The sequence below is a fragment of the Oncorhynchus mykiss genome, chromosome 15 (assembly GCF_057628025.1).
Source record: "Oncorhynchus mykiss isolate SJ-2025 chromosome 15, ASM5762802v1, whole genome shotgun sequence".
Lineage (NCBI taxonomy): Eukaryota > Metazoa > Chordata > Actinopteri > Salmoniformes > Salmonidae > Oncorhynchus > Oncorhynchus mykiss.
Window position 1 is genome coordinate 73,977,115 of NC_143036.1, and position 17,886 is coordinate 73,995,000.

Here is a 17,886-nt window from a genome sequence, read left to right on the forward strand (position 1 = left end):
TTATCTGGAGGATGTTAGATATTAGTTTATCTGGAGGATGTCAGATATCAGTTTATCTGGAGGATGTTAGATATCAGTTTATCTGGAGGATGTTAGATTGATCTGGAGGATGTTAGATATTAGTTTATCTGGCGTATGTTAGATATCAGTTTATCTGGAGGATGTTAGATATCAGTTTATCTGGAGGATGTTAGATTGATCTGGAGGATGTTATATATTAGTTTATCTGGAGGATGTTAGATTGATCTGGAGGATGTTAGATATTAGTTTATCTGGAGGATGTTAGATATCAGTTTATCTGGAGGATGTTAGATATTAGTTTATCTGGAGGATATTAGTTTATCTGGAGGATGTTAGATATTAGTTTATCTGGAGGATGTTAGATATCAGTTTATCTGGAGGATGTTAGATATTAGTTTATCTGGAGCATATTAGTTTATCTGGAGGATGTTAGATATTAGTTTATCTGGAGGATGTTAGATATTAGTTTATCTGGAGGATGTTAGATATTAGTTTATCTGGAGGATGTCAGATATTAGTTTATCTGGAGGATGTTAGATATCAGTTTATCTGGAGGATGTTAGATATCAGTTTATCTGGAGGATGTTAGATATTAGTTTATCTGGAGGATGTTAGATATTAGTTTATCTGGAGGATGTTATATATCAGTTTATCTGGAGGATATTAGATTGATCTGGAGGATGTTAGATATTAGATTGATCTGGAGGATGTTAGATATTAGTTTATCTGGAGGATGTTAGATTGATCTGGAGGATGTTAGATATCAGTTTATCTGGAGGATGTCAGATATCAGTTTATCTGGAGGATGTTAGATTGATCTGGAGGATGTTAGATATTAGTTTATCTGGAGGATGTTAGATTGATCTGGAGGATGTTAGATATGAGTTTATCTGGAGGATGTTAGATATTAGTTTATCTGGAGGATGTTAGATTGATCTGGAGGATGTTAGATATTAGTTTATCTGGAGGATGTTAGATATTAGTTTATCTGGAGGATATTAGATTGATCTGGAGGATGTTAGATATTAGTTTATCTGGAGGATGTTAGATATTAGTTTATCTGGAGGATGTCAGATATCAGTTTATCTGGAGGATATTAGGTATTAGTTTATCTGGAGGATGTTAGATTGATCTGGAGGATGTTAGATATTAGTTTATCTGGAGGATGTTAGATATTAGTTTATCTGGAGGATGTCAGATATCAGTTTATCTGGAGGATGTTAGATATCAGTTTATCTGGAGGATGTTAGATTGATCTGGAGGATGTTAGATATTAGTTTATCTGGCGGATGTTAGATATCAGTTTATCTGGAGGATGTTAGATATCAGTTTATCTGGAGGATGTTAGATTGATCTGGAGGATGTTATATATTAGTTTATCTGGAGGATGTTAGATTGATCTGGAGGATGTTAGATATTAGTTTATCTGGAGGATGTTAGATATCAGTTTATCTGGAGGATGTTAGATATTAGTTTATCTGGAGGATATTAGTTTATCTGGAGGATGTTAGATATTAGTTTATCTGGAGGATGTTAGATATCAGTTTATCTGGAGGATGTTAGATATTAGTTTATCTGGAGCATATTAGTTTATCTGGAGGATGTTAGATATTAGTTTATCTGGAGGATGTTAGATATTAGTTTATCTGGAGGATGTTAGATATTAGTTTATCTGGAGGATGTCAGATATTAGTTTATCTGGAGGATGTTAGATATCAGTTTATCTGGAGGATGTTAGATATCAGTTTATCTGGAGGATGTTAGATATTAGTTTATCTGGAGGATGTTAGATATTAGTTTATCTGGGGGATGTTAGATATTAGTTGGATCTGGAGGATGTTATATATTAGTTTATCTGGAGGATATTAGTTTATCTGGAGGATGTTAGATATTAGTTTGATCTGGAGGATGTTATATATTAGTTTATCTGGAGGATATTAGTTTATCTAGAGGATGTTAGATATTAGTTTATCTGGAGGATGTTAGATATTAGTTTATCTGGAGGATGTTAGATTGATCTGGAGGATGTTAGATATTAGTTTATCTGGAGGATGTTAGATATTAGTTTATCTGGAGGATGTCAGATATCAGTTTATCTGGAGGATATTAGATATTAGTTTATCTGGAGGATGTTAGATTGATCTGGAGGATGTTAGATATTAGTTTATCTGGAGGATGTTAGATATTAGTTTATCTGGAGGATGTCAGATATCAGTTTATCTGGAGGATATTAGATATTAGTTTATCTGGAGGATGTTAGATTGATCTGGAGGATGTTAGATATTAGTTTATCTGGAGGATGTTATATATTAGTTTATCTGGAGGATATTAGTTTGATCTAGAGGATGTTATATATTAGTTTATCTGGAGGATGTTAGATATTAGTTTATCTGGAGGATGTTAGATATCAGTTTATCTGGAGTATGTTAGATATCAGTTTATCTGGAGGATGTTAGATATTAGTTTATCTGGAGGATGTTAGATATTAGTTTATCTGGAGGATGTTAGATATTAGTTTGATCTGGAGGATGTTATATATTAGTTTATCTGGAGGATATTAGTTTATCTGGAGGATGTTAGATATCAGTTTATCTGGAGGATGTTAGATTGATCTGGAGGATGTTAGATATCAGTTTATCTGGAGGATGTTAGATATTAGTTTATCTGGAGGATGTTAGATATTAGTTTATCTGGAGGATGTTAGATATTAGTTTGATCTGGAGGATGTTATATATTAGTTTATCTGGAGGATATTAGTTTATCTGGAGGATGTTAGATATCAGTTGATCTGGAGGATGTTAGATTGATCTGGAGGATGTTAGATATTAGTTTATCTGGAGGATGTTAGATATTAGTTTATCTGGAGGATGTTAGATATTAGTTTGATCTGGAGGATGTTATATATTAGTTTATCTGGAGGATATTAGTTTGATCTAGAGGATGTTAGATATCAGTTTATCTGGAGGATGTTAGATATCAGTTTATCTGGAGGATGTCAGATATTAGTTCATCTGGAGGATGTTAGATATTAGTTTATCTAGAGGATGTTAGATATTAGTTTAATCTGGATGATGTTAGATATTAGTTTATCTGGAGGATATTAGTTTGATCTAGAGGATGTTAGATATCAGTTTATCTGGAGGATGTTAGATATCAGTTTATCTGGAGGATGTCAGATATTAGTTTATCTGGAGGATGTTAGATATTAGTTTATCTAGAGGATGTTAGATATTAGTTTAATCTGGATGATGTTAGATATTAGTTTATCTGGAGGATATTAGTTTATCTGGAGGATGTTAGATATTAGTTTATCTGGAGGATGTTAGATATCAGTTTATCTGGAGGATGTTAGATATTAGTTTATCTGGAGGATGTTAGATATCAGTTTGCCAGGCTAGTACTGTTCAGACAAGTACTGTTCAGACCAGGCTAGTACTGTTCAGACCAGACTAGTACTGTTCAGACCAGGCTAGTACTGTTCAGACCAGACTAGTACTGTTCAGACCAGACTAGTACTGTTCAGACCAGGCTAGTAGTGTTCAGACCAGGCTAGTACTGTTCAGACCAGACTAGTACTGTTCAGACCAGACTAGTACTGTTCAGACCAGGCTAGTACTGTTCAGACTAGTACTGTTCAGACTAGTACTGTTCAGACCAGACTAGTAGAACATGTTCCCAACTACCCCGCCGACTAGAGAAACTCTGTCTTTTCAAATATCATGTCAGTCTGGCTGTCTATCTGTCAGTCTGTCAGGCTGTCTGTGCGTTAACCAACCCCCTCTCTCTCCTCTCTCTCAGGTGAATGAGTTGCAGGGCCGTATCAAGGAGTCAACCAGGAGGATGATGGCCGTGGTGTCTGAGTTGTCGATGCGCCAAGCCAGCGCCATGACCCTGCAGCAGGTAAATAGGAGACTGTTTTAGATTGATCAGCATTTCCTAGTCTGGTGGACCCATACTGTAGATCCCTGTAGCCAACTGGGACCAGGCTAAGGTCAAGTCTAAGGATTATACTGTAGATCCCTGTAGCCAACTGGGACGAGGCTAAGGTCAAGTCTAAGGATTATACTGTAGATCCCTGTAGCCAACTGGGACCAGGCTAAAGTCAAGTCTAGGGATTATACTGTAGATCCCTGTAACCAACTGGGACCAGGCCAAGGTCAAGTCTAAGGATTATACTGTAGATCCCTGTTGCCAACTGGGACCAGGCTAAGGTCAAGTCTAAGGATTATACTGTAGATCCATGTAACCAACTGGGACCAGGCTAAGGTCAAGTCTAAGGATTATACTGTAGATCCCTGTAGCCAACTGGGACCAGGCTACGGTCAAATCTAAGGATTATACTGTAGATCCCTGTAGCCAACTGGGACCAGGCTAAGGTCAAGTCTAAGGATTATACTGTAGATCCCTGTAGCCAACTGGGACCAGGCTAAGGTCAAGTCTAAGGATTATACTGTAGATCCCTGTAGCCAACTGGGACCAGGCTAAGGTCAAGTCTAAGGATTATACTGTAGATCCCTGTAGCCAACTGGGACCAGGCTAAGGTCAAGTCTAATGATTATACTGTAGATCCCTGTAGCCAACTGGGACCAGGCTAAGGTCAAGTCTAAGGATTATACTGTAGATCCCTGTAACCAACTGGGACCAGGCCAAGGTCAAGTCTAAGGATTATACTGTAGATCCCTGTTGCCAACTGGGACCAGGCTAAGGTCAAGTCTAAGGATTATACTGTAGATCCATGTAACCAACTGGGACCAGGCTAAGGTCAAGTCTAAGGATTATACTGTAGATCCCTGTAGCCAACTGGGACCAGGCTAAGGTCAAGTCTAAGGATTATACTGTAGATCCCTGTAACCAACTGGGACCAGGCTAAGGTAAAGTCTAAGGATTATACTGCAGATCCCTGTAGCCAACTGGGACCAGGCTAAGGTCAAGTCTAAGGATTATACTGTAGATCCCTGTAGCCAACTGGGACCAGGCTAAGGTCAAGTCTAAGGATTATACTGTAGATCCCTGTAGCCAACTGGGACCAGGCTACGGTCAAGTCTAAGGATTATACTGTAGATCCCTGTAGCCAACTGGGACCAGGCTAAGGTCAAGTCTAAGGATTATACTGTAGATCCCTGTAGCCAACTGGGACCAGGCTAAGGTCAAGTCTACGGATTATACTGTAGATCCCTGTAGCCAACTGGGACCAGGCTAAGGTCAAGTCTAAGGATTATACTGTAGATCCCTGTAGCCAACTGGGACCAGGCTAAGGTCAAATCTACGGATTATACTGTAGATCCCTGTAGCCAACTGGGACCAGGCTAAGGTCAAGTCTAAGGATTATACTGTAGATCCCTGTAGCCAACTGGGACCAGGCTAAGGTCAAGTCTAAGGATTATACTGTAGATCCCTGTAGCCAACTGGGACCAGGCTACGGTCAAGTCTAAGGATTATACTGTAGATCCCTGTAGCCAACTGGGACCAGGCTAAGGTCAAGTCTAAGGATTATACTGTAGATCCCTGTAGCCAACTGGGACCAGGCTAAGGTCAAGTCTACGGATTATACTGTAGATCCCTGTAGCCAACTGGGACCAGGCTAAGGTCAAGTCTAAGGATTATACTGTAGATCCCTGTAGCCAACTGGGACCAGGCTAAGGTCAAGTCTAAGGATTATACTGTAGATCCCTGTAGCCAACTGGGACCAGGCTAAGGTCAAGTCTACGGATTATACTGTAGATCCCTGTAGCCAACTGGGACCAGGCTAAGGTCAAGTCTACGGATTATACTGTAGATCCCTGTAACCAACTGGGACCAGGCTAAGGTCAAGTCTACGGATTATACTGTAGATCCCTGTAACCAACTGGGACCAGGCTACGGTCAAGTCTACGGATTATACTGTAGATCCCTGTAACCAACTGGGACCAGGCTAAGGTCAAGTCTAAGGATTATACTGTAGATCCCTGTAGCCAACTGGGACCAGGCTAAGGTCAAGTCTAAGGATTTCCAACTTTTACAACATCATCCTCTTTCCCTACATCGATCTACCCAAGCACAAATATCCTCCTAATAATCTTCCTCTTCCTGACATTCCATATTGTGTTGATCCCACCCCTGTCAGGAGCTGAAGGAGAGGGAGCTGTTCCTGGACACCTGCCACCGGCGCCTGGACCAGGGTCTGCCCCCCTCTGAAGACCTGGAGCAGGAGTGGCAACACATCCTCAGGGATGAGCAGCGCAGACAGGCCGACCAGCAGGAGAAAGACAGGGTCAGTCACCCTCCATGACCCTCTACCACAGGACTTTGAATTAGGGATAATTAATGGAGGAATTCATAAATGTTGAACTTGATGCTGTACTTTTGTACTTCTACACTGATAAGTTAACACTGCATTTAACACTTTGACTGTCTGGCAATCAGATAGAAAAGTTTTATGTAGAAATAGACGTGCCTCTCTGACATGTAGCGAATGGGGAATCTTGTCAGCTCTATTCATGGTATTTCTATCTGCAATGTTCAGTACATTGAACCCTGTTCTCTCCAGTACATTTCTAGATACTCTTTTAGATGTACAGTATACCATGAGTTAAATACCAGTATATGGTATACTATGTTGAGGACCTGGATTCTCTCCTCTGTTATAGCTGGTGGAGGAGGAGGAGAGGTCCCAGCTCCCTAGTGGGGTGTACACCACGGCCGAGGCCCGACCCAACGCCTACATCCCCCTGGGGGACACCCTGCCCCTGCCCAAGCCCTACGGAGCCCTGGCCCCCTTCAAACCCTCCGAGCCCGGCACCAACATCAGACACATTCGCAAGCCTGAACCAAAACCCATTGAGATATAGACCTGGACCAAACCCATTGAGATATACTGTAGACCTGGACCAAACCCATTGAGATATACTATAGACCTGGACCAAATATATTGAGATGTAGACCTGGACCAAACCCATTGAGATATAGACCTGGACCAAACCCATTGAGATATACTGTAGACCTGGACCAAACCCATTGAGATATACTGTAGACCTGGACCAAACCCATTGATATATACTGTAGACCTGGACCAAACCCATTGAGATATACTGTAGACCTGGACCAAACCCATTGAGATATACTGTAGACCTGGACCAAACCCATTGAGATATACTGTAGACCTGGACCAAACCCATTGATATATACTGTAGACCTGGACCAAACCCATTGAGATATACTGTAGACCTGGACCAAACCCATTGAGATATACTGTAGACCTGGACCAAACCCATTGAGATATACTGTAGACCTGGACCAAACACTCTAGTACTACGTCTAACCCACCTAGATGTATCTGGGACTATAGAGTGACAACATACATTTAATCAACATTTAATTCAGTTAAATTTATGTTGGCACTAATAGCACTCCATATGAGATTCTCAGGTTACCAGTGACAGGACAATATTTATAATCTAGGAGTGTAGCAGCCAATCATCACAGGGCCTTTAGAATCTCAACACAAGCTCATTAAACAGCAGGTATATTTGAACCTCGTCTGCTGTCTTGATCCTTTTTCCTTCCTGAGAAGCGGAGCAGGGAGCGTGCCATGCATCTGGGTTGGATTTCTGCTGAAGTCAGAGGCACGAGGTCTTACTGGCAACACTGTAGCTGTTTCTATTTACCCTCCTCCAGTAACCTAGACCTCACAGAGAATCTTTCAGAGGGATTTCACTGATCATTCTTTACATTTATGGTAAAGGAGGAAGAGAAAGTGGAGTGTGTGTGTGGTAATGAGTTACATTTGAGTTTGTGTGTGTGTGTGTGTGTGTGTGTGTGAGAGCTCTGCGATTCTGAGAATCAAAGTTTGGCTTTGGCAGAAGTGTGCCTGGTGTTCTGACTTGTGGAAGCATCCAAACCAGTGACATCAGCTATTCTGTAGAAAGCCTGTTAATTTCCTGAGCGACTGTATCTGTGGAGTTAGCCAGGTCTCAGTCTGTTCCCTCAGCTAACAGGGTGTGTCTCTGACTGTCTCAACCATAACAATCCACACTGCAGCAGAGTGGCTAACATTAGCATGTGATGATGGGATAATGCACTTATTTATGGTTGACTTATCTGTCCCTTAATGTCACTGAGTCATAGAGAATAGTGTCAATGTGACGCTGCCACGGCTATCATGAGCAGTCTTATTGAACGTAGTCAGACAGTTGTTAGAAACATGCAACAAATATTTTATTTAGAGTTTCATTGATACAATATGGCTTTACACGTGTAAACATGAAAACAAAAATCCCTTTTCCTGTTTATTATTGTACCTGATCAACACATTTCCTGGATTCCACACAACTGTGTTATTCCTGAAATCTAACCATGCATCAGTTCCTCTGAAATGGAAATATACAGGCATCATACAGGACACATGTTGTAGTAATTCAGACACCTTCCAGAGAACTTCCCTTCTTACTATAAGAGCCTCATCCATCTGGTCTGTGCGGGAGGGTTGAGCAACAGGCAGAGAGGGCAGAAATATAAATCTGTCAAATGAATGCTTAACCGATGACTATTGTCACCAGACCCATTGTTCATCAGAATCTGATGTATTTTCATAGATTCTCATGTATTGGAATATTGAGTGATCAACATTTAAAGTGTAATTTCAAACAGTCCCCGAACTCTGACACAGTCCCCGCTCACTGACACAGTCCCCGCTCACTGACACAGTCCCCGCTCACTGACACAGTCCCCGCTCTCTGACACAGTCCCCGCTCTCTGACACAGTCCCCGCTCACTGACACAGTCCCCGCTCACTGACACACAGTCCCCGCTCTCTGAGTACTAGTGGAATATGGAGTGTTGAGTGAAAACTTGGGAGCCTTGACCTGCTCCCCCTCTTTCTTCACCTCCCTTCACCTCGGTCTCTTCCTCCATCACTTGTCCTGGAAGCCCATCAGGATCAGAGTCTGTTTCAGAGCCGTCTCCTCCACAAACCTGGCATCCACATTCTCCTGCTCCTCAAAAGGGTTCAGAGCTGCAGCACCGAATAGACACACCATCAGACACCCACACACAGTACACACACAGTACACACACAGTTTGGCTTGGCTGTTTAATAAGCTAGTTTCACTTGTAGAGACAAAAGAAGCATTCTCTGAATAAATACCTCGGTCTTCCACATCCAACAGAATTTTGGTCAGGAAGGTGAGAGGCAGGAACTCAGGCCTGAAGCCAGGCTCGTCTCTCTCCATGAACATAGAACCCTGGAACAACAGACAAACCATCTAACTAATCAAGTCCAGCAGTATTTACTTCCTGCTCTTGGTGATCTTGAATTGGTGATTGTACAGTTGATTAGTCGAAGCTGAATAAGACAGTGTTACTTTGGTTTTGGCGTGTTTCTCCAGCAGGCCTCTGACATAGTCTCTGGAGATACAGGCTGAACTGATGGGGTGATCCCACAGGTGACAGATCCTCTGCTCCATGGACTGGAAACAACAACAACAGTTATCTAGTTACCCCATGTCCTCGATCACCAGGCCTTCAACAGAAGTTTCTCAACCTGTGTAAAAACCTGTCGTGTTGACTGTAGTGTTGCACACTAAATGATGTGATTAAATTTAACGTAGGTACAACGAGCTGTGGCTCAAAGCAGCCTCAAACGTTGTCAGTCAGACATTCACTCTTGCCATACAGAGTTGAAATATCAAGCCAACATTTTTTGAATTGAATAACATTGCTTGTGAGCTTCAGAGCTGTAACGATTTCAAACCAACTTGGAGGCGCACTTTGGCTTTGAAGGCAAGTACAAACACATACTAGTAGTAGTCACCGCTCCTTCTGGAGACTCTACACATCCTGCGGAACAACGTCATCTCACTGGCTTCTTCTGGGGATTGTGTCTCCGATCTCAAAAACCTGTCTGGGACAGCTAAATCAGGGCCAAAATAATGTAGTGTACACCCGGCTTAAGCCATCCCTTTAAATACGGTGTACCCTTAATTATAATATTGTTGACAGACTAGAATAGTTGGAGAGAACCGGGTTCAGACAATAGGGATCAATGAAAGAAAGACATCCATACATCTTCGTCTCCGTTTCAACTGGTAGATTTAAAAAAAATACTCTGATTTGTTAGATTATTTAGGCACATTTTAGTCTTCGGAAAGTATGTATGAATCATAAACCAACCGGTTTGGAGAGCCTTTACTCACAAAATATATTTATGAATAAAAAATAGTGGTTTGATTCAATGTATGAAATATTGGAAAGTGGAAAAAGTGTAGAATAGGGGTTGAACTTCAGCCTGTCCCCGAGGGCGCTCAGAGTGTTCTATAGGAGCACCATCGAGAGCATACTGTTGGGCTGCATCACAGCCTGCTGTGGAAACTCCACCGCCGCGGACAGCAAGGCACTTCAGAGGATGATAAGTGCAGCCGAACGCACCATTGGGGGCACACTGCCTGCCCCGCAGGACACCTACACCACCAGGTGTCTCAGGAAGGCCAAGAAGATCATCAGGGACCCAGCCACCTGAGCCACGCCCTGTTCTCCCCGCTTCCATCACGGGCAGTACAGGAGCATCATGACAAAAATGAACAGACTGGCCAATAGCTTCTGCCCTGAGACCATCATTCCCCCCACCTCCTCAACAGTCTGTACTCTGCTCCCCTGCAGTCATTCCCCCCACCTCCTCAACAGTCTGTACTCTGCTCCCCTGCAGTCATTCCCCCCACCTCCTCAACAGTCTTTACTCTGCTCCCCTGCAGTCATTCCCCCACCTCCCCTGCAGTCATTCCCCCCACCTCCCCTGCAGTCATTCCCCCCACCTCCTCAACAGTCTGTACTCTGCTCCCCTGCAGTCATTCCCCCCACCTCCTCAACAGTCTTTAATCTGCTCCCCTGCAGTCATTCCCCCACCTCCCCTGCAGTCATTCCCCCCACCTCCCCTGCAGTCATTCCCCCCACCTCCCCTGCAGTCATTCCCCCCAACTCCCCTGCAGTCATTCCCCCCACCTCCCCTGCAGTCATTCCCCCCACCTCCTCAACAGTCTTTACTCTGCAGTCATTCCCCCCACCTCCTCAACAGTCTGTACTCTGCTCCCCTGCAGTCATTCCCCCCACCTCCCCTGCAGTCATTCCCCCCACCTCCCCTGCAGTCATTCCCCCCACCTCCTCAACAGTCTTTACTCTGCAGTCATTCCCCCCACCTCCTCAACAGTGTTTACTCTGCAGTCATTCCCCCCACCTCCTCAACAGTCTTTACTCTGCTCCCCTGCAGTCATTCCCCCCCACCTCCTCAACAGTCTTTACTCTGCTCCCCTGCAGTCATTCCCCCCACCTCCTCAACAGTCTTTACTCTGCTCCCCTGCAGTCATTCCCCCCACCTCCTCAACAGTCTTTACTCTGCTCCCCTGCAGTCATTCCCCCCCACCTCCTCAACAGTGTTTACTCTGCAGTCATTCCCCCCCACCTCCTCAACAGTCTTTACTCTGCTCCCCTGCAGTCATTCCCCCCACCTCCTCAACAGTCTGTACTCTGCTCCCCTGCAGTCATTCCCCCCACCTCCTCAAGTCTTTACTCTGCTCCCCTGCAGTCATTCCCCCCACCTCCTCAACAGTCTTTACTCTGCAGTCATTCCCCCCACCTCCTCAACAGTCTTTACTCTGCTCCCCTGCAGTCATTCCCCCCACCTCCTCAACAGTCTTTACTCTGCAGTCATTCCCCCCACCTCCTCAACAGTCTTTACTCTGCTCCCCTGCAGTCATTCCCCCCACCTCCTCAACAGTCTTTACTCTGCAGTCATTCCCCCCACCTCCTCAACAGTCTTTACTCTGCTCCCCTGCAGTCATTCCCCCCACCTCCTCAACAGTCTTTACTCTGCTCCCCTGCAGTCATTCCCCCCACCTCCTCAACAGTCTTTACTCTGCTCCCCTGCAGTCATTCCCCCCACCTCCTCAACAGTCTGTACTCTGCTCCCCTGCAGTCATTCCCCCCACCTCCTCAACAGTCTTTACTCTGCTCCCCTGCAGTCATTCCCCCCACCTCCTCAACAGTCTTTACTCTGCAGTCATTCCCCCCACCTCCTCAACAGTCTTTACTCTGCTCCCCTGCAGTCATTCCCCCCACCTCCTCAACAGTCTGTACTCTGCTCCCCTGCAGTCATTCCCACCTCCTCAACAGTCTGTACTCTGCTCCCCTGCAGTCATTCCCCCCACCTCCTCAACAGTCTTTACTCTGCTCCCCTGCAGTCATTCCCCCCACCTCCTCAACAGTCTTTACTCTGCTCCCCTGCAGTCATTCCCCCCACCTCCTCAACAGTCTTTACTCTGCTCCCCTGCAGTCATTCCCCCCCACCTCCTCAACAGTCTGTACTCTGCTCCCCTGCAGTCATTCCCACACCTCCCCTGCAGTCATTCCCCCCACCTCCTCAACAGTCTGTACTCTGCTCCCCTGCAGTCATTCCCCCCACCTCCTCAACAGTCTGTACTCTGCAGTCATTCCCCCACCTCCTCAACAGTCTGTACTCTGTTCCCCTGGAGTCATTCCCCCACCTCCTCAACAGTCTGTACTCTGTTCCCCTGGAGTCATTCCCCCCACCTCCTCAACAGTCTGTACTCTGCTCCCCTGCAGTCATCCCCCCCACCTCCTCAACAGTCTGTACTCTGCTCCCCTGCAGTCATTCCCCCCACCTCCTCAACAGTCTTTACTCTGCAGTCATTCCCCCCACCTCCTCAACAGTCTTTACTCTGTTCCCCTGCAGTCATTCCCCCCCACCTCCTCAACAGTCTTTACTCTGCAGTCATTCCCCCCACCTCCTCAACAGTCTTTACTCTGCAGTCATTCCCCCCACCTCCTCAACAGTCTTTACTCTGCCTCCACCCCAATGGACATGTATGATTCATCACTGCCACAGTTATTATGATGTATATGGTGCTATTTCTATTGTTTTATTACCATTTCCCTTAGTGCTGCATGTTGGAGCTTGGAGCCTAAGATGTTCACTGTACCCTGTAATTACACCTGAAACCCTGTACATGTGACTATTAAACACTCAATCAGAATCTGAACAATAGTCCTATAAGTCTACCCTGATTCTCACACCAGTCCAGTCGTGGTGAACCGTGAGTCTACCCTGATTCTCACACCGGTCCAGTCGTGGTGAACCGTGAGTCTACCCTGATTCTCACACCGGTCCAGTCGTGGTGAACCGTGAGTCTACCCTGATTCTCACACCGATCCAGTCGTGGTGAACCGTGAGTCTACCCTGATTCTCACAATGGGTCCAGTCGTGGTGAACCGTGAGTCTACCCTGATTCTCACACCGGTCCAGTCGTGGTGAACCGTGAGTCTATCCTGATTCTCACACCGGGTCCAGTCGTGGTGAACTGTGAGTCTACCCTGATTCTCACACCGGTCCAGTCGTGGTGAACCGTGAGTCTACCCTGATTATCACACCGGGTCCAGTCGTGGTGAACCGTGAGTCTATCCTGATTATCACACCGGGTCCAGTCGTGGTGAACCGTGAGTCTATCCTGATTATCACACCGGGTCCAGTCGTGGTGAACCGTGAGTCTATCCTGATTCTCACAACCGGTCCAGTCGTGGTGAACCGTGAGTCTACCCTGATTCTCACAACCGGTCCAGTCGTGGTGAACCGTGAGTCTACCCTGATTCTCACAACCGGTCCAGTCGTGGTGAACCGTGAGTCTACCCTGATTCTCACAACGGTCCAGTCGTGGTGAACCGTGAGTCTACCCTGATTCTCACAACGGTCCAGTCGTGGTGAACCGTGAGTCTACCCTGATTCTCACAACCGGTCCAGTCGTGGTGAACCGTGAGTCTACCCTGATTCTCACAACGGTCCAGTCGTGGTGAACCGTGAGTCTACCCTGATTCTCACAACGGTCCAGTCGTGGTGAACCGTGAGTCTACCCTGATTCTCACAACGGTCCAGTCGTGGTGAACCGTGAGTCTACCCTGATTCTCACAACGGTCCAGTCGTGGTGAACCGTGAGTCTACCCTGATTCTCACAACGGTCCAGTCGTGGTGAACCGTGAGTCTACCCTGATTCTCACAACGGTCCAGTCGTGGTGAACCGTGAGTCTATCCTGATTATCACACCGGTCCAGTCGTGGTGAACTGTGAGTCTACCCTGATTCTCACAACGGTCCAGTCGTGGTGAACCGTGAGTCTACCCTGATTCTCACACCGGGTCCAGTCGTGGTGAACCGTGAGTCTACCCTGATTCTCACAACGGTCCAGTCGTGGTGAACCGTGAGTCTACCCTGATTCTCACAACGGTCCAGTCGTGGTGAACCGTGAGTCTATCCTGATTATCACACCGGTCCAGTCGTGGTGAACCGTGAGTCTACCCTGATTCTCACAACGGTCCAGTCGTGGTGAACCGTGAGTCTATCCTGATTCTCACAACGGGTCCAGTCGTGGTGAACCGTGAGTCTACCCTGATTCTCACACCGGGTCCAGTCGTGGTGAACCGTGAGTCTACCCTGATTCTCACACCGGGTCCAGTCGTGGTGAACCGTGAGTCAGGCTCCAGGTTTAACCTGCTACGTGTGGTCTGAGTTCCATAATGATCTAATAGGCTACATGTCCTACATTATTGCACAACGTTAGTCTATATGATCCAGTAATGCTAGCGACCTTCAGGAACAACGACACTGACGTGACAGTGGAAAGGAAAGGTCAACAGAATGGAATGATGCTAAATGGAAGGTACAAATGGAAGAAAACTAACACTTATAAATGTATGTGGGGATTACTGATGGTGGCTCCTGATAGTGTACTCCATACATACATCAAGTCGGCAGGTTGAGCCCTACAGACGCCTGCAGCCTGGATCTCCACGTTTCATCCACGCAAATTATGAGGGCATACAATTCAAATGTGGAATAACGGCTCAGCTATTTATAGCCTATTTCACTGTCCCACTGGAGACCAGTAGGTTCATTAGACCTTATTCATGGTTTCATCGTGCGTAAAAGGTGGTGGAATTATGAGGGAATTAAACCGAGGTCAGAATACGAAGTATCTGTAGACACCTCCGCCACAGTCTGATCTCCACCCTGTAGACACCTCCACCACGCTCTGATCTCCACCCTGTAGACACCTCCGCCACACTCTGATCTCCACCCTGTAGACACCTCCGCCACGCTCTGATCTCCACCCTGTAGACACCTCCGCCACGCTCTGATCTCCACCCTGTAGACACCTCCGCCACACTCTGATCTCCACCCTGTAGACACCTCCGCCACAGTCTGATCTCCACCCTGTAGACACCTCCGCCACTCTGATCTCCACCCTGTAGACACCTCCGCCACACTCTGATCTCCACCCCAAACAAAACCGAGGTCAGAATACGATGTCTGTAGACACCTCCGCCACACTCTGATCTCCACCCTGTAGACACCTCCGCCACACTCTGATCTCCACCATGTAGACACCTCCGCCACACTCTGATCTCCACCCTGTAGACACCTCCGCTACACTCTGATCTCCACCCCAAACAAAACCGAGGTCAGAATATGCAGAGAGAGAAGTGCATCTAAAGGGAATTACATTCCATTTCCGCTCGCTTAACTCGGGATGGAAATCCCCCCTATGAATATGAGAATGAAGAGCAGAAGGAATGAGTCTGTTTCTCTGTTGTACCTTCTTCACTTCCCCTCTGGGCTGCAACAACAGTCCAAGAATCATCTGATTGGCTAAAAAAAAAACTCACATTCCACTGCTTAGACAGCTGGAAGTAACAAACAACAGCAACTACAAGATGCAATTAACACCTGAGAGAGAAATGTAACTTTACCTCTGGTAGTCTCTTCAGAATGCTGAACTTCAGCTCCTCGTTGGCATCACTGTTGTCTAGATCTACACAAGAGGAAAAATAGACCGTTTTTTAATTAACTTAATTCAAATCATTGAAACCTTTCATCTTCAGTAATACTGTTTCTATTGTCCCAGGAGGACTTTCTGGGAGTGAAAAACACCAAGGTAAAGTCCATATTAAACATTATCTGCCATCTCTACCTACTACATTATTCAAAACACCAAGGTCAAGTCCATATCAAACATTATCAACCATCTCTGACTACTACATTATTCAAAACACCAAGGTCAAGTCCATATCAAACATTATCTGCCATCTCTAACTACTACATTATTCAAAACACCAAGGTCAAGTCCATATCAAACATTATCAACCATCTCTAACTACTACATTATTCAAAACACCAAGGTAAAGTCCATATCAAACATTATCAACCATCTCTGACTACTACATTATTCAAAACACCAAGGTCAAGTCCATATCAAACATTATCAACCATCTCTGACTACTACATTATTCAAAACACCAAGGTAAAGTCCATATCAAACATTATCAACCATCTCTGACTACTACATTATTCAAAACACCAAGGTAAAGTCCATATCAAACATTATCAACCATCTCTGACTACTACATTATTCAAAACACCAAGGTAAAGTCCATATCAAACATTATCAACCATCTCTAACTACTACATTATTCAAAACACCAAGGTAAAGTCCATATCAAACATTATCAACCATCTCTAACTACTACATTATTCAAAACACCAAGGTAAAGTCCATATCAAACATTATCAACCATCTCTAACTACTACATTATTCAAAACACCAAGGTCAAGTCCATATCAAACATTATCAACCATATCTGACTACTACATTATTCAAAACACGTTAAGAGCAAATACACCAATTCATTTAGCCACTTTCTTACACAGAACTTATTATCTGACATTTTCCTTATCACCGTCTAGACGAAATACTGAAAACAATCATGTTTTGTACTTTGCTTTCATCTTCAGAGATTGTTTTGTTTGTCCCCTGGGGAAGAGCTGTGATATAAACTGTACGGAAACTGGCCAAGCATGAAACACTTTCTAGTATTGCCTTCTGATTGTTACCAGGTACAAAAAGAGTCAGTTACCACACTAACATCCCTCTGTTTGGGTATTGTAACATCTTAACACAAGACTGTATTGTAATGGGATATCTTAAAAGATTGAGATGTCAATGCAAGTATTGAGAAACCTGTCCAAGCATGAAAGGGTATCGAGGGCTGTATGCATTGCACCATTCTTCCTACTAGGTACTGACTGTCTGTCTGGGAGGGTTTGTACGAGTTGACCTTTGTATTACAAGAGTGTAAGTCAAGACATTTAGATTCTCTCAAGCAAACTGTTTGGGTATAGCAATAACACTTCAATGTCTTTGTAAAGAAACAACTATAGATATGAAGATAAGAATGCAATTATTGTTGCAATTCAAACTGGATGAGGGCATGTTTAGTCTGAGCTTGTATCTAACAGGGACAAAACCCTGCAGGACTTTGGGTGGGAGTGGTACTGGCACTTGGGCTTCTAGCGTTTACATTCCATGATCATTGTCTTGGCAAACACTACACTGTGCAACATCTACACAACACAGTCCCTCTCTCCAGTCCCTCTCTCCAGTCCCTCAATCCAGTCCCTCTCTCCAGTCCCTCAATCCAGTCCCTCAATCCAGTCCTTCGCTCCAGTCCCTCGCTCCAGTCCCTCGCTCCAGTCCCTCTCTCCAGTCCCTCAATCCAGTCCCTCTCTCCAGTCCCTCAATCCAGTCCCTCAATCCAGTCCTTCGATCCAGTCCTTCGATCCAGTCCCTCGCTCCAGTCCCTCTCTCCAGTCCCTCTCTCCAGTCCCTCGCTCCAGTCCTTCACTCCAGTCCTTCACTCCAGTCCCTCTCTCCAGTCCCTCTCTCCAGTCCCTCAGTCCCTCGCTCCAGTCCTTCGCTCCAGTCCTTCACTCCAGTCCCTCAATCCCTCGCTCTAGTCCCTCCAGTCCTTCGTTCCAGTCCCTCTCTCCAGTCCC

General features: G+C 45.2%; 2 protein-coding genes across 3 annotated transcripts in view; one reads left to right on the forward strand and one right to left on the reverse strand.

Moving 5' to 3' along the window:
• Window positions 1-7,531, forward strand: part of LOC110531894 (coiled-coil domain-containing protein 146) — a 92,527-nt gene extending 84,996 nt beyond the window's left edge. For both annotated transcript variants that reach the window (XM_090201136.1, XM_090201135.1), the window contains exons 19-21: window positions 3,820-3,921; window positions 6,125-6,271; window positions 6,648-7,531. In XM_090201136.1, coding sequence (XP_090057262.1) covers window positions 3,820-3,921; window positions 6,125-6,271; window positions 6,648-6,848 — 450 coding nt within the window. In that variant the 3' untranslated portion in view covers window positions 6,849-7,531. The remainder of the gene's footprint in view (window positions 1-3,819; window positions 3,922-6,124; window positions 6,272-6,647) is intronic.
• Window positions 7,532-8,192: 661 nt separating this feature from the next.
• Window positions 8,193-17,886, reverse strand: part of LOC110531900 (gamma-secretase-activating protein) — a 37,094-nt gene continuing 27,400 nt past the window's right edge. Inside the window, exons 28-31 of the mRNA XM_090201138.1 lie at window positions 15,804-15,865; window positions 9,360-9,464; window positions 9,143-9,239; window positions 8,193-9,010 (exon numbers count right to left, since the gene is read on the reverse strand). Of these exons, the coding sequence (XP_090057264.1) occupies window positions 8,910-9,010; window positions 9,143-9,239; window positions 9,360-9,464; window positions 15,804-15,865 (365 nt within the window). The 3' untranslated portion in view covers window positions 8,193-8,909. The remainder of the gene's footprint in view (window positions 9,011-9,142; window positions 9,240-9,359; window positions 9,465-15,803; window positions 15,866-17,886) is intronic.